The sequence below is a fragment of the Grammomys surdaster genome, unplaced genomic scaffold (genome assembly GCF_004785775.1).
Source record: "Grammomys surdaster isolate TR1022 unplaced genomic scaffold, NIH_TR_1.0 267, whole genome shotgun sequence".
NCBI lineage: Eukaryota > Metazoa > Chordata > Mammalia > Rodentia > Muridae > Grammomys > Grammomys surdaster.
In genome coordinates this window covers 3,659,859-3,672,206 of record NW_021604708.1, presented here as the reverse complement: position 1 = coordinate 3,672,206, position 12,348 = coordinate 3,659,859, and the positions used below count along the sequence as shown (strand labels likewise).

Sequence of the window (12,348 nt, the reverse complement as noted above, 5' to 3'; positions counted from 1 at the left end):
CTAAAAACCAAACAACCCAATTAAAAAATGGGGTATAGAACTAAATGGAGAATTCACAACAAAGGAATCTCAAATGGCTGAGAAGCACCTAAAGAAATTTTGAAAGTCCTTAGTGATCAGAGAAACGCAAATCAAAACGAACCTGAGATTCTACCTTACACCAATCAGAATGGTTAAAAACAAAACTTCAGGTGACAACACATGTTGGTGAATATGTGGAGAAAGAGAAACACTCCTCCATTGCTGACAATTTCAAACTGGTGAAACCACTCTGGAAATCAATTTGAATGTTCCTCTGAAAATTGGAAATAGATCTACCTGAAAACCCAGCAATACCACTCTTGGAAATATACCTAAAAGATGCTCCACCATGCCACAGAGGCACATGTTCCACTATGTTCATAGCAGCTTTATTTTTGATAGCCAGACACAGGAAACGATCCAGATGTCCCAGGACAGAAGAATAGATACAGAAAATGTGGTTCATCTACACAAGGGGATACTACTCAGCTATTAAGAATGAGGACATCCTGAGTTTTGCAGGCAAATAAATGAAACTAAAAAAAATCATCCTGAGTGAAGTATCTCAGACTCAAAAGGACATGCATGCTATGTATTCACTAATAAGTGGGTATTAGCCAAAGAAGAAATAAAGAAGGAAAGAAAGAAGAGAGAGAGAGAGAGAGAGAGAGAGAGAGAGAGAGAGAGAGAATAAGAAAGAAAGAAAGAAAGAAAGAAAGAAAGAAAGAAAGAAAGAAAGAAAGGAAGGAAGGAAGGAAGGAAGGAAGGAAGGAAGGAAGGAAGGAAGGAAGGAAGGAAGGAAGGAAGGAAGGAAGGAAGGAAAGAAGGAAGGAAGGGAAGATAAAACCCAAGATATAGTCCACAGATCTCAACAAGCTCAAGGGCCGAAGTGAGGATGCCTCAGTCCCACTTGGTAGGGAGAAGAAAACAACCACAAGTGCAGAGGAGAAAGAAACCTGGGCTCGAAAGTAGAGGAGGTTAGGGGAACGGGGATCCTGATCTGGTATTGGGTGAGGGAAAAAGACTGAAGCCCTGAGGGCCAGCAGAAAGAATGGAAACTGGCAACCTTGGGAGGTAGGAGGTTGGGTGGACCCTCCAAAACGCACCAGAGTCTTGGGAGGTGAGAGACTCTCAGGACTCAAAGGGAAGGACCTTAGATTAAATGCCTGACAGTAGGGAGAGGGAACATATAGAGCTCACCTTCAGCAGGAAGGCAGGGCATCAAATGAGGGAGGGGGTTGCCATCCCATAGTCAAAACTCTGACCCATAATTGTTCCTGTCTGAAAGAACTACAGAGATGGAAATGGAGAGGTGTCTGAGGAAAAGAAGGTCCAGTGACAGGCTGAAAGTGAGATCCAGCTCAAAGGGAGGCCCCAAGGCCAAATACTATTACTGAGGCTATGGAATGCTCACAAACAGGGACCTATCATGACTATACTCTGGAAGACCCAAACAGCAGCTCAAAGAGTCAGATGCAGATATTTGCACCCAACCAATGGACAGAAGCTGCTGACCCCTGTGGTTGAATAGGGAAAGGCTGAAAAGCTGAAGAGGAGGGCAACCTTGTAGGAGGACCAGCAGTCTCGGTTAATCTGGACCCCCAAGATCTCTCAAACACTGGACCACCAAAAAGGTAGCATACACCAGCTGATATGAGGCCCCCAACACACATACACCAGAGGACTGCCGGGGTCTGTGTTCAATCAGAGAAGATGCACGGATCCCTCAAGAGACTGGAGGCCCCAAGGAGTGTAGAGGTCAGGTTGGGTGGGGGTTAGGGGTAGAAGTATCCTCTTGGAGGCAGGGGGTGGGGAGGAGGTATGGAATGTGGAACAGTTGGAGGATGAATGGTGTTGGGGCAGGAATAAAATCTGGAGTGAAATAAATAAATAAATAAATAAATAAATAAATAAATAGACAGCCGAACATCAAGGACCCATTGTCAAGGACAACACCCACATAACTCATTGAACATAGACATAATGAGCTGGTGCCTATGTAGAGTCTTTATCTTTATGTTCTAAACTCTAGTGTGGGAAGGTACTCTTATAGGTTCTGAAAGACAGGCATGGACACCAACCCAATCACAAAAACTTTTACCTACAATCTGTTCTACCCCCAAAATATAATGTGGCCATAGTGACACAAAACTTATAGAAAAAGCCAACCAATGTCTGATGATACTTAAGACTACAATCCACAAGAAGGTATCTATACTCAACACTACTTGGGTGAGCAAGACCAGAGACTAGATTGCTCACAGACCTAAGGTAAAACCAAATAGTACTGTTCTTTTTTGAAGTATCAATAAAATAACTCTCAATGATATTCTTCTATACTCATAGATCAGTGTGTTATCTACTCATCAACAGATAGAACTCCCCCCAGCAGGAAATAAGAACAAATGTAGAGATCCACTGCATAATATTAAGAAAGAGAGTCTATACAGGAGATCTCTGTTAAACTCTTCCTCTGAGAACACAGGGATTCTTTTGGAAGAGGAGGCAGAAAGCTTGTAAGAGGCAGCGATGATTAAGATCACCAGGAGAACAAGGCCCTCTGAATCAAGTACGCAAAGCACATGTGAGCTCACAGAGACTGAAGCAGCAAGCACAGGGCCTGAGTGAGCATACAGGAGGTCCTCTGGGGATGTGGGAAGTCCACTACACAGAAACTTAGTTAAGTAAGTTAGATTAGTTGTATATTTTTTCACCTCACATCATTCCTCTCAAAAATAATTAAACCCTAATTAAGCTGGAAATAACTTCTGAGCAAAACAGATGCTGTAACTGTGGGAGAGAGGGAAGCTGTACTTCAGGGATTGAGGCCCTGCAGTGGCCTTCCTTCCCCCTGACACTGTGACATCATGAAACCTGAAGTCTGCAGATAAAATGGATGCTAAGAGTCCCACAGATCCAGAAAGTACAAATATGACCTGGCAAGTGGCACCTTCCCATAGCTACTCCAGAGTCTGTCAGCATCACAGAGGTCCAGGTGAGTACATGGAGGTAAGATTTTAGATCCCCTCAGCTGTATCATGGAGAGTTTCATTAAAGCTGAAGTTCTCTCTGACTAAGCCAGGGAGTAGTTAAGAGGCTCTGTAAGCCTTAGATCCTCCACTTTCCTTCTGACCCTGACAAAGCTGTATGCCATATTGAGAACTCATAACTCATTCACTCTTCTCATGGTAGCACCTAACACTTCATCAATCTACTTCTTCCATCTACATCATCATCCCCCTGTCCAGAGCTGCTCCATGCTCCCTTAGGTGCCCCAAGGGAACTCATTTGCGTCACAGATCTCCTAAAGTCATCGACTGGTATCACAGCTCTGCTAACCACTGTCTTAGGAAGCAACCCAGAGCTCAGCTAGACATCTTTGAGTACAATTTGGTGGTTACATATAATTTTCAGGATATCTTTTGATGATTCAGCTTTAACTGCTGGGCCCTACATGAAAAGATTATTCAATTTGACTTAACATTGAGGACTACCTTTAAAAAATTACCTAGCAAATATTTATGTGGAATGAAATCACGGAAGAGTCAATATAAAATCTTTTAAAATATTAAGATATAAAAAGTGAAGATACAGAACTATGAGCCAAACGCAAATCTATGCATTTTATGTTAATCAGATGCAAATAAGAAATGGATATTGAACAAAGGAGGATACACTTGGAAGTTACTAAGTCTGAGACATGTTGCAGGTGTTAGCCAGCAGGGTTTCCCACGGTCTTTCTGTGATGTAGGGAAGGCAGACAGGTTCGGGATGAGCCTCAGGCTTTGGGAATTGAGTGGACAAATATGATAAAATAGAATGAGAAACAGAGGAAGAAATTGTGGCTTGGGAAACTTGGAGTTCAATTCAACAATGATGAGAGGTTATAAGGATAATGCATGCATGCAGACAGACAGACAGACAGACAGACGCATACACACACAATTGAACAAGCCAATTTTGCTGAAAATAAATATCTCATTTAAAACTTTAGATTTGAGTATCAGTTGCCAAACACACACAATAACAGAGTCCACAGCAATAGGGGAGTTTCAGGAACCTTATCTGCAACATTACATGTGTCAACCACTGCCTTTTGCACACAGGAAAAATGCTGTTATGCAAAATGGGCTGTTAAGATCCATGTCTAGCATTACTGATGCTTTCTTTAAAATGTATTTGCATACAAGGAAGGAAGAAATGATTTTAAAGCTTCTTAAGAAACTAACATTTCTCTTCATGACTGTGCTTGGCATTCTGGGGAACATGTCTGTTTCTGTGAATTATACGTTCAGTTGGTGGGGAAGCCCTGAGAAGAAACCCATACACCTTATTCTCATACACTTGATTTTTACAAATATAATAATTCTTCTTGTAAAAGGATTGCCTAAGACAATAGCAGCTTTTGGATTGAGGAACTTCCTGGATGACATAGGCTGTAAGATCATTGTTTACCTGGAGAGGGTGGCCCGTGGCCTCTCCATCTGCACCAGCAGTCTCCTCACTGTGGTCCAGGCCATCATCATCAGTCCCAGAGCATCTGGGTGGAGCAGGCTCAGACCAAAGTCTGCATGGCACATCCTTCCATTCTTCCTATTCTTTTGGATACTCAATGCTTTAATAAGTGTAAACCTAATCCATTCCACTACAAACACAAGACTGAATGTATCACAGCTTAAGAGTGATAACAACTATTGTTATTTTATGCTACCAGTTCAGAAAATAAAATGGATTCTTCTCCCTCTTATGGTCCTGAGAGATGCAGTGTTCCAGAGTGCCATGGGAGGGGCCAGTGGTTATGTGGCATTTCTTCTCCACAAGCATCACCAGCATGTCCTCTACCTTCAGAACTCCAAGCTTCTCTGCAGAACTCCCCCTGAGCTGAGAGCTGCTCAAAGCGTACTTCTTCTGATGCTCTGCTTTGTTTTCTTCTATTGGACTGATTGTGCCTTTTCTCTATTTCTAACTCTCTCTTCAGAGGTCAATACCTTGATGGTAAATACTCGAGATTTTCTGACCCTTGGATATGCAACTTTTAGCCCTTTTGTGCTGATTCACAGGGATGGGCTTCTGGTTTAATGTTGGTATGTTTAGTAGGAGACATTGGAAACTGTCTCATTTATATTTTCAGCAAGTTAGGAAAAAACTTAGCTCTGCAATATTGTGGGTAAGACAAAATCCCATAGTTTAGGCATATGTTTATTCTCAAACAATAACCTTGGTGACTTAAGACTTGCACTCAGAGTAATCTTAGCAAATTAAATAATATATAAACCTAATTTTCCATTGACCACTCTTTTTACAGGACTTTATTTGTTTTTAACATTTCTGTTTTTGTATTAACTGTGTATGAATAGTTTGACTGCATTTATTATTAGCATGTGCATGTTTGAGGCCTATAGAAGCCAGAAGAGATCATTAAACACCCCATGGTTAACTGGTTTTGACAAATGGTTCTGAATTAATGTGTCATTGCTGTGAATTGAAATTGGAAAGTCTAGCCAATGCTCTTAGCAGTTGAGTCATATCTTCACCACTGAGGAAATCATTTTATCTAGGCTTTGTAACACTGGTTTTGCTCCTACCATGAGTGAAACCATGTAGATAAAGTTCATCAATTTCATCCAATTTCATACTGATTTAATAATTTTAGTCCAAAATTTTCCTTATCTTTTACCTGATGTTGTGCATGCCGTACCATTGGGCTATGTTAAGTTATTTCAAAGTTTACTTGAGTATCCATCTGTAGAAAAGATTTGACAGAATTGTAAATGCATGATATGTACCATGCATTCAGTCAGTAGAAACCCAGTGTACCAGTCATAAAATTTAAATGCCCTGAGTCTTTTTATTGGTGTTATATTCCTGAAGGTTCTCTGCAGGAATAAAGACTGCAAATATGAGATAAACTAACCAATAAACAGTGAGATTTCATCTTATCTCTGTCTCTATAGTTTCTATGTTGATTAAAAAGTGTGGAAATATCTTGATGATTAAGATGAATCAATTAGTGACTGAAGCAGACCAATTCTTTTTAGCAGCTGCCCTTCATTAATCCCAGATGCTCCCACAGCACTATCCACCTCCTCCTCATCAAAGACCTGCTAAAGGAACTGACTCTATGTTCATTTCAATGAAGCACTCACCACTTAATTTCTTCAATTTGGATCCATACAATACTATCTCGTAATATTGAAGAGCAGATTTTGAAAAACAGTTATTGATATAATCATTGAACATGAAATTGTAGTATTGTTAGAGGTAGGTAGACACCAAATTTTCATAAAAATTGTCTGTCACATCAGACTAGACCACTTGTAAACATTGTGGATGCATCCTGGACCTACTTTACAATATGAATAGTTGTTTATTTATTGCATGCCCACATAGAATATACAAAACTTCTAATTAAGTGATGTGTATTACATTGTTCTTTAGATTATTAAATAGCTTGATTTTCTAATATGTTTATTTTTATTTATGTGTATGTTTCTCGGTGAGTATATACCACATATGTAGAGGAGCCTATATAGGCCTGAAGAGGGTATTTGATTCAAGGTAACTAGAGCTAAAGGCACTCATAAGTCCCATGAAGTATATGATGGATAAGGATCCAGAGTTCTCTGCAAGACGAACAAGTCATTTAATCATCCTTCTAGTTCCTTGTCTTTCTTTTTTTTCTTTCTTTTTCTTTTTTTTTAAATTTTTTTATTGGATGTTTTATTTATATTTCATATGTTGTCCCTTTACCCCATCCCCCACGCACCTGGGAACCCTCTATCTCCTTACCCCTCCTCCTTCTTCTCTGTGGATGTAACCCCTACCTAACCCCCCCACTCCCACTTCCCCACCCTCAAAATTCCCACCCCCTGGGGCTTCCAGCCTTCATGAGGTCAAGGATCTCATCTTCCACCTATGCCCAGCAGGGCCCTCCACTCTTAAGTATTCAGCTGAAGCCCTGGATCCCTCCCTAAGTGCTCCCAGGCTGGTGGTTTAGACCCTGGGAGCTGTGGTTGGTTGGTACTGTTGCCCTCCTTATGGTGCCGCAAACCCTTTCAGCTCCTTCAGTCTTCACTCTAACTCCTCCATTGAGAACCCCATTATCAGTTCAATGGCTAGTTGTGAGCATCTGCCTCTGAATATGTCAGACTCTTGAAGGCCTCTGAGGAGACATCCATATCAGGCTCTTATCAGCATGCACTTCCTGACTTCCACATCAGCATCTACCTTTGGTGACTGAACATGGGATGGATACTCAGGTGGAAAGCTCTTCAGATGGCCCCTCCTTCAGTTTCTGTCCCTCACTTTGTCTCCATATTTGCTCCCTTGAGTACTTTGTTGCACCTTCTAAGAAGGACTGAATCACCCCCACTTGGTCTTCCTTTTTTATGAGCTTCATGTGGCCTGTGAGTTGCATCTTGGGCATTTCAAGGTTCTGGGCTAATACCCAATAATCAGTGAGTGAATACCATGTGTGTTCTTTTGTGATTGGCTTACTTCACTCAGGATGATAATTTCTAGTTCCATCCATTTTCCTAGGAATCTCTCGAATTCATTGTTTTTAATAGCTGAGTAATACTCCATTGTGTAAATATACCATATATTTTGAATCCATTCCTCAGTTGAAGGACATCTGGGTTCTTTCCAGCTTCTGGCTATTATAAATAAGGCTGCTATGAACATAGTTGAGCATATGTCCTTGTTATATGTTCGAGCATCTCCTGGGTATATGCCTAGGAGTGGTATAGCTGGATCCTCAGGTAATGCTATGTCCAATTTTCTGAGGAACCGCCACACTGATTTCCAAAGTGATTGCACCATCTTGCAGTCCCACCAACAATGGAGGAGTGTTCCTCTTTCTCCACACCCTCAACAGCATCTACTATCACCTGAGTTTTTAATCTTAGCCATTCTGACTGGTGTGAGATGGAATCTCAGGGTTTTTTTGATTTGCACTTCCCTGACGACTAAGGACACTGAACTTTTCTTTAGGTGCTTCTTGGCCATTCAAGTTTCCTCAGTTGAAAATTCTTTGTTAAGCTCTATACCCCATTTTTTAATAGGGTTATTTGGTTGTCTGGAGTCTAATTTCTTGAGTTCTTTGTATATATTGGATATTAGCCCTCTATCAGATGAAGGATTGGTAAAGATCTTTTCCCAATTTGATGGTTGTCATTTTGTCCTATTGACAGTGTCCTTTGCCTTACAGAAACTTCGCAATTTTATGAAGTCCCATTTGTCAATTCTTGATCGTAGAGCATATGCCATTGATGTTCTGTTCAGGAACTTTTCCCCTGTGCCCAAGTATTCGAGGTTCTTCCCCACCTTCTCTTCTATTAGTTTCAGTGTATCTGGTTTTATGTGGAGATCCTTTATCCACTTAGACTTGAGCTTTGTACAAGGAGATAAGAATGGATCAATTTTCATTCTTCTACATGTTGTCCTCCAGTTGAACCAGCACCATTTGTTGAAAATGCTGTCCTTTTTCCACTGGACAGTTTTAGCTCCTTTGTCAAAGATCAAGTGACCATAGGAGTGTGGGTTCATTTCTGGGTCTTCAATTCTATTCCATTGATCTTCCTGCCTGTCTCTGTACCAATACCAGATAGTTTTTATCACTATTGCTCTGTACAGCTTGAGGTCAGGAATGGTGATTCCTCCTGAAGTTCTTTTATTGTTGAGAATAGTTTTCGCTATCCTGGATTTTTTGTTATTCCATATGAATTTGAGAATTTCCTTTTCTAACTATATGAAGAATTGAGTTGGGATTTTAATGGGGATTGCATTGAATCTGTAGATTGCTTTTGGCAAAATGGCCATTTTTATTATATTAATCCTGCCAATCCATGAGCATGGGAGATCTTTCCATCTTCTGAGATCGTCTTCGATTTCTTTCTTCAGAGACTTGAAGTTCTTGTCGTACAGGTCTTTCACTTGCTTGGTTAGATTCACACCAGTGTATTTTATATTATTTCTGACTATTGTGAAGGGTGTAATTTCCCTAATTTCTTTTTCAGTCTGTTTATCTTTCATGTAGAAGAAGGCTACTGATTTGTTTGAGTTGATTTTATAACCAGCCACTTTGCTGAAGTTGTTTATCAGGTTTAGGAGTTCTCTGGTGGATGTTTTGGGGTCACTTAAGTATACTATCATATCATCTGCAAATAGTGATATTTTGACTTCTTCCTTTCCTATTTGTATCCCTTTGACTTCTTTTTGTTGTCAAATTGCTCTGGCTAGGACTTCCAGTACTATATTGAATAGGTAGGGGGAGAGTGGGCAGCCTTGTCTAGTCCCTGATCTTAGTGGGATTGCTTCAAGTTTCTCTCCATTTAGCTTGATGTTGGCTACTGGTTTGCAGTAAATTGCTTTTACTATGTTTAGGTAGGGGCCTTGAATTCCTGATCTTTCCAAGACTTTTATCATGAAGGGATGTTGAATTTTGTCAAATGCTTTCTCAGCATCTAGTGAGATGATCATGTGGGTTTTTTTTCATTGAGTGGATTACATTGATGGATTTCTGAATATTGAACCATCCCTGCATTCCTGGGATAAAACTTATTTGATTATGATGGATGATTGTTTTGATGTGTTCTTGGATTCGGTTTGCTAGAATTTTATTGAGTATTTTTGCATTGATGTTCATAAGGGAGATTGGTCTGAAGTTCTCTTTCTTTGTCGGGTCTTTGTGGGGTTTGGGTATGAGTGTAATTGTAGCTTCATAGAACGAATTGGGTAGTGTTCCTTCTGTTTCTATTTTGTCGAATAGTTTGAAGAGAATTGGTATTAGGTATTCCTTGAAGGTCTGATAGAATTCAGCACTAAAACCATCTGGTCCTGGGCTTTTTTAGTGGGGAGACTTTTAATGACTGCTGCTATTTCCTTAGGGGATATGGGACTATTTAGATGGTTTATCTGCTCCTGGTTTAACTTTGGTACCTGGTATCTGTCTAGGAAATTGTCCATTTCATCCATGTTTTCCAGTTTTGTTGAGTATAGGCCTTTGTAGTAGGATCTGATGATTTTTTGAATTTCTTCAGTTTCTGTTGTTATGTCTCCCTTCTCAGTTCTGATTTTATTAATTTGGATACTGTCTCTGTGCCCTCTGGTTAATCTGGCTAACGGTTTATCTATCTTGTTGATTTTCTCAAAGAACCAACTCCTGGTTTTATTGATATTTTGTATTGTTCTTTCTGTTTCTATTTGGTTGATTTCAGCCCTGAGTTTGATTATTTCCTGCCTTCTACTCCTCCTGGGTGTATTTGCTTCTTTTTGTTCTAGAGCTTTTAGTTGTGCAGTCAAGTTGTTAGTGTGTGCTCTCTCCAGTTTCATTTTGTAGGCACTTAGAGCTATGAGTTTTCCTCTTAGCACTGCCTTCATGGAGTCCCACAAGTTTTGGTATGATGTGTCCTCATTTTCATTGAATTCTAAACAGTCTTTAATTTCTTTCTTTATTTCTTCCTTGACCAAGTCATCATTGAGTAGAGAGTTGTTCAGTTTCCATGTGCACGTGGGTTTTCCATTGGTTTTGTCATTATTAAAGACCAGTCTTATTCCGTGGTGATCTAATAAGATGCAAGGGATTATTTCAATCTTTTTGTATCTGTAGAGGCCTGTTTTGTGACCAATTATATGGTCTATTTTGGAGAAGGCACCATGAGATGCTGAGAAAAAAGGTATATTCTTTTGTTTTAGGATGAAATGTTCTACAGATGTCTGTTAAGTCCATTTGGTTCATAACTTCTGTTACTGTCAAAGTGTCTCAGTTTAGTTTCTGTTTCCATGATCTGTCCATTGCTGAGAGTGGGGTGTTGAAATCCCCCACTAGTATTGTGTGACATGTAATGTGTGTTTTGAGTTTTAGTAAAGTTTCTTTTATGTATGTAGGTGCCCTTGCATTTGGAGCATAGATGTTCAGAATTGAGAGTTCACCTTGGTAGATTTTTCCTTTGATGAGTATGAAGTGTCCTTCCTTATCTTTTTTGATTACTTTTGGATGAAAGTCGATTTTATTTGATATTAGAATGGCTACTCCAGCTTGTTTCTTGGGATCATTGGCTTGGAAAATTGTTTTCCACCCTTTTATTCTGAGGTAGTGTCTGTCTTTGTCACTGAGGTGCATTTCTTGTATGCAGCAAAATTCTGGGTCTTGTTTGTGTATCCAGTCTGATAGTCTGCGTCTTTTTATTGGGGAATTGAGACCATTGATGTTAAGAGATATTAAGGAAAAATGATTGTGGCTTCCTGTTATTTTTGCTATTAGAGGTAGAGTTATGTTTGTATAGTTATCTTCTTTTTGGGTTGTTGGAAGATTACTTCCTTGCTTTTTCTAGGTTATAGTTTCCCCCCTTGTGTTGGTGTTTTCCAACAATTATCCTTTGAAGTGCTGGGTTTGTGGGAAGATATTGTGCAAATTTGGTTTTGTCATGGAATATCTTGGTTTCACCATCTATATTGATTGAGAGTTTTGCTGGGTATAGTAATCTGGGCTGGCAATTGTGTTCTCTTAGGGTCTGTATGATGTCAGTCCAGGCTCTTCTGGCTTTTATAGTCTCTGGTGAGAAGTCTGCTGTAATTCTTATAGGTCTGCTGTTATATGTTACTTGACCTTCTTCCCTTACTGCTTTTAGTATTTTTTCTTTGTTTTGTGCATCTGATGTTTTGATTATTATGTGACGGGAGGTATTTCTTTTCTGGTCTAGTCTATTTGGTGTTCTGTAGGCTTCTTGTATGTTTATGGGCATCTTGTTCTTTAGGTTAGGGAAGTTCTCCTCAATAATTTTGTTGAAGATATTTACTGACCCTTTAAGTTGGGAATCTTCCTTCTCATCTATACCTATTATCCTTAGGTTTGGTCTTCTCATTGTGTCCTGGATTTCCTGGATGTTTTGAGTTAGGAGATTTTTGCATTTTCCATTTTCTTTGACAACTGTGTCAATATTTTCCACCGTATCTTCTGCATTTGAGATTCTCTCTTCTATCTCTTGTATTCGGTTGGTGATGCTTGCGTCTATGACTCCTGATCTCTTTCTTAGGTTTTCTATTTCCATGGTTGTCTCCCTTTGAGCTTTCTTTATTGTTTCTATTTCCAGTTTCAGATCCTGAATGTTTTTGTTTAATCCCTTCTTTGTGTTTTCTTGCATTTCTTTAAGGGATTTCTGTGATTCCTCTTTAAGGGCTTCTATCTGTTTACTTGTACTCTCCTGTATTTCTGTAAGGGAGTTACTTATGTCCTTCTTATAATCCTCTATCATCATCATGAGAAGTGATTTTAATTCTGAATCCTGCTTTTCAGGTGTGATGGGGTGTTCAGGGCTTGCTATATTG

General features: G+C 39.7%; 1 protein-coding gene across 1 annotated transcript; it reads left to right on the top strand.

Annotated features, from left to right (window-relative positions):
• Nucleotides 1-4,098: 4,098 nt before the first annotated feature.
• Nucleotides 4,099-5,100, top strand: LOC114628270 (vomeronasal type-1 receptor 4-like). The gene has a single exon (XM_028776241.1). It carries the CDS (start codon nucleotides 4,099-4,101, stop codon nucleotides 5,098-5,100), a length of 1,002 nt encoding a protein of 333 aa, XP_028632074.1.
• The last annotated feature ends 7,248 nt before the right edge of the window (nucleotides 5,101-12,348 follow it).

Bases quoted from the DNA above. Each gene is read 5' to 3' on its own strand.
- LOC114628270 (XM_028776241.1), top strand. From the start codon at position 4,099: ATGTGTCAACCACTGCCTTTTGCACACAGGAAAAATGCTGTTATGCAA.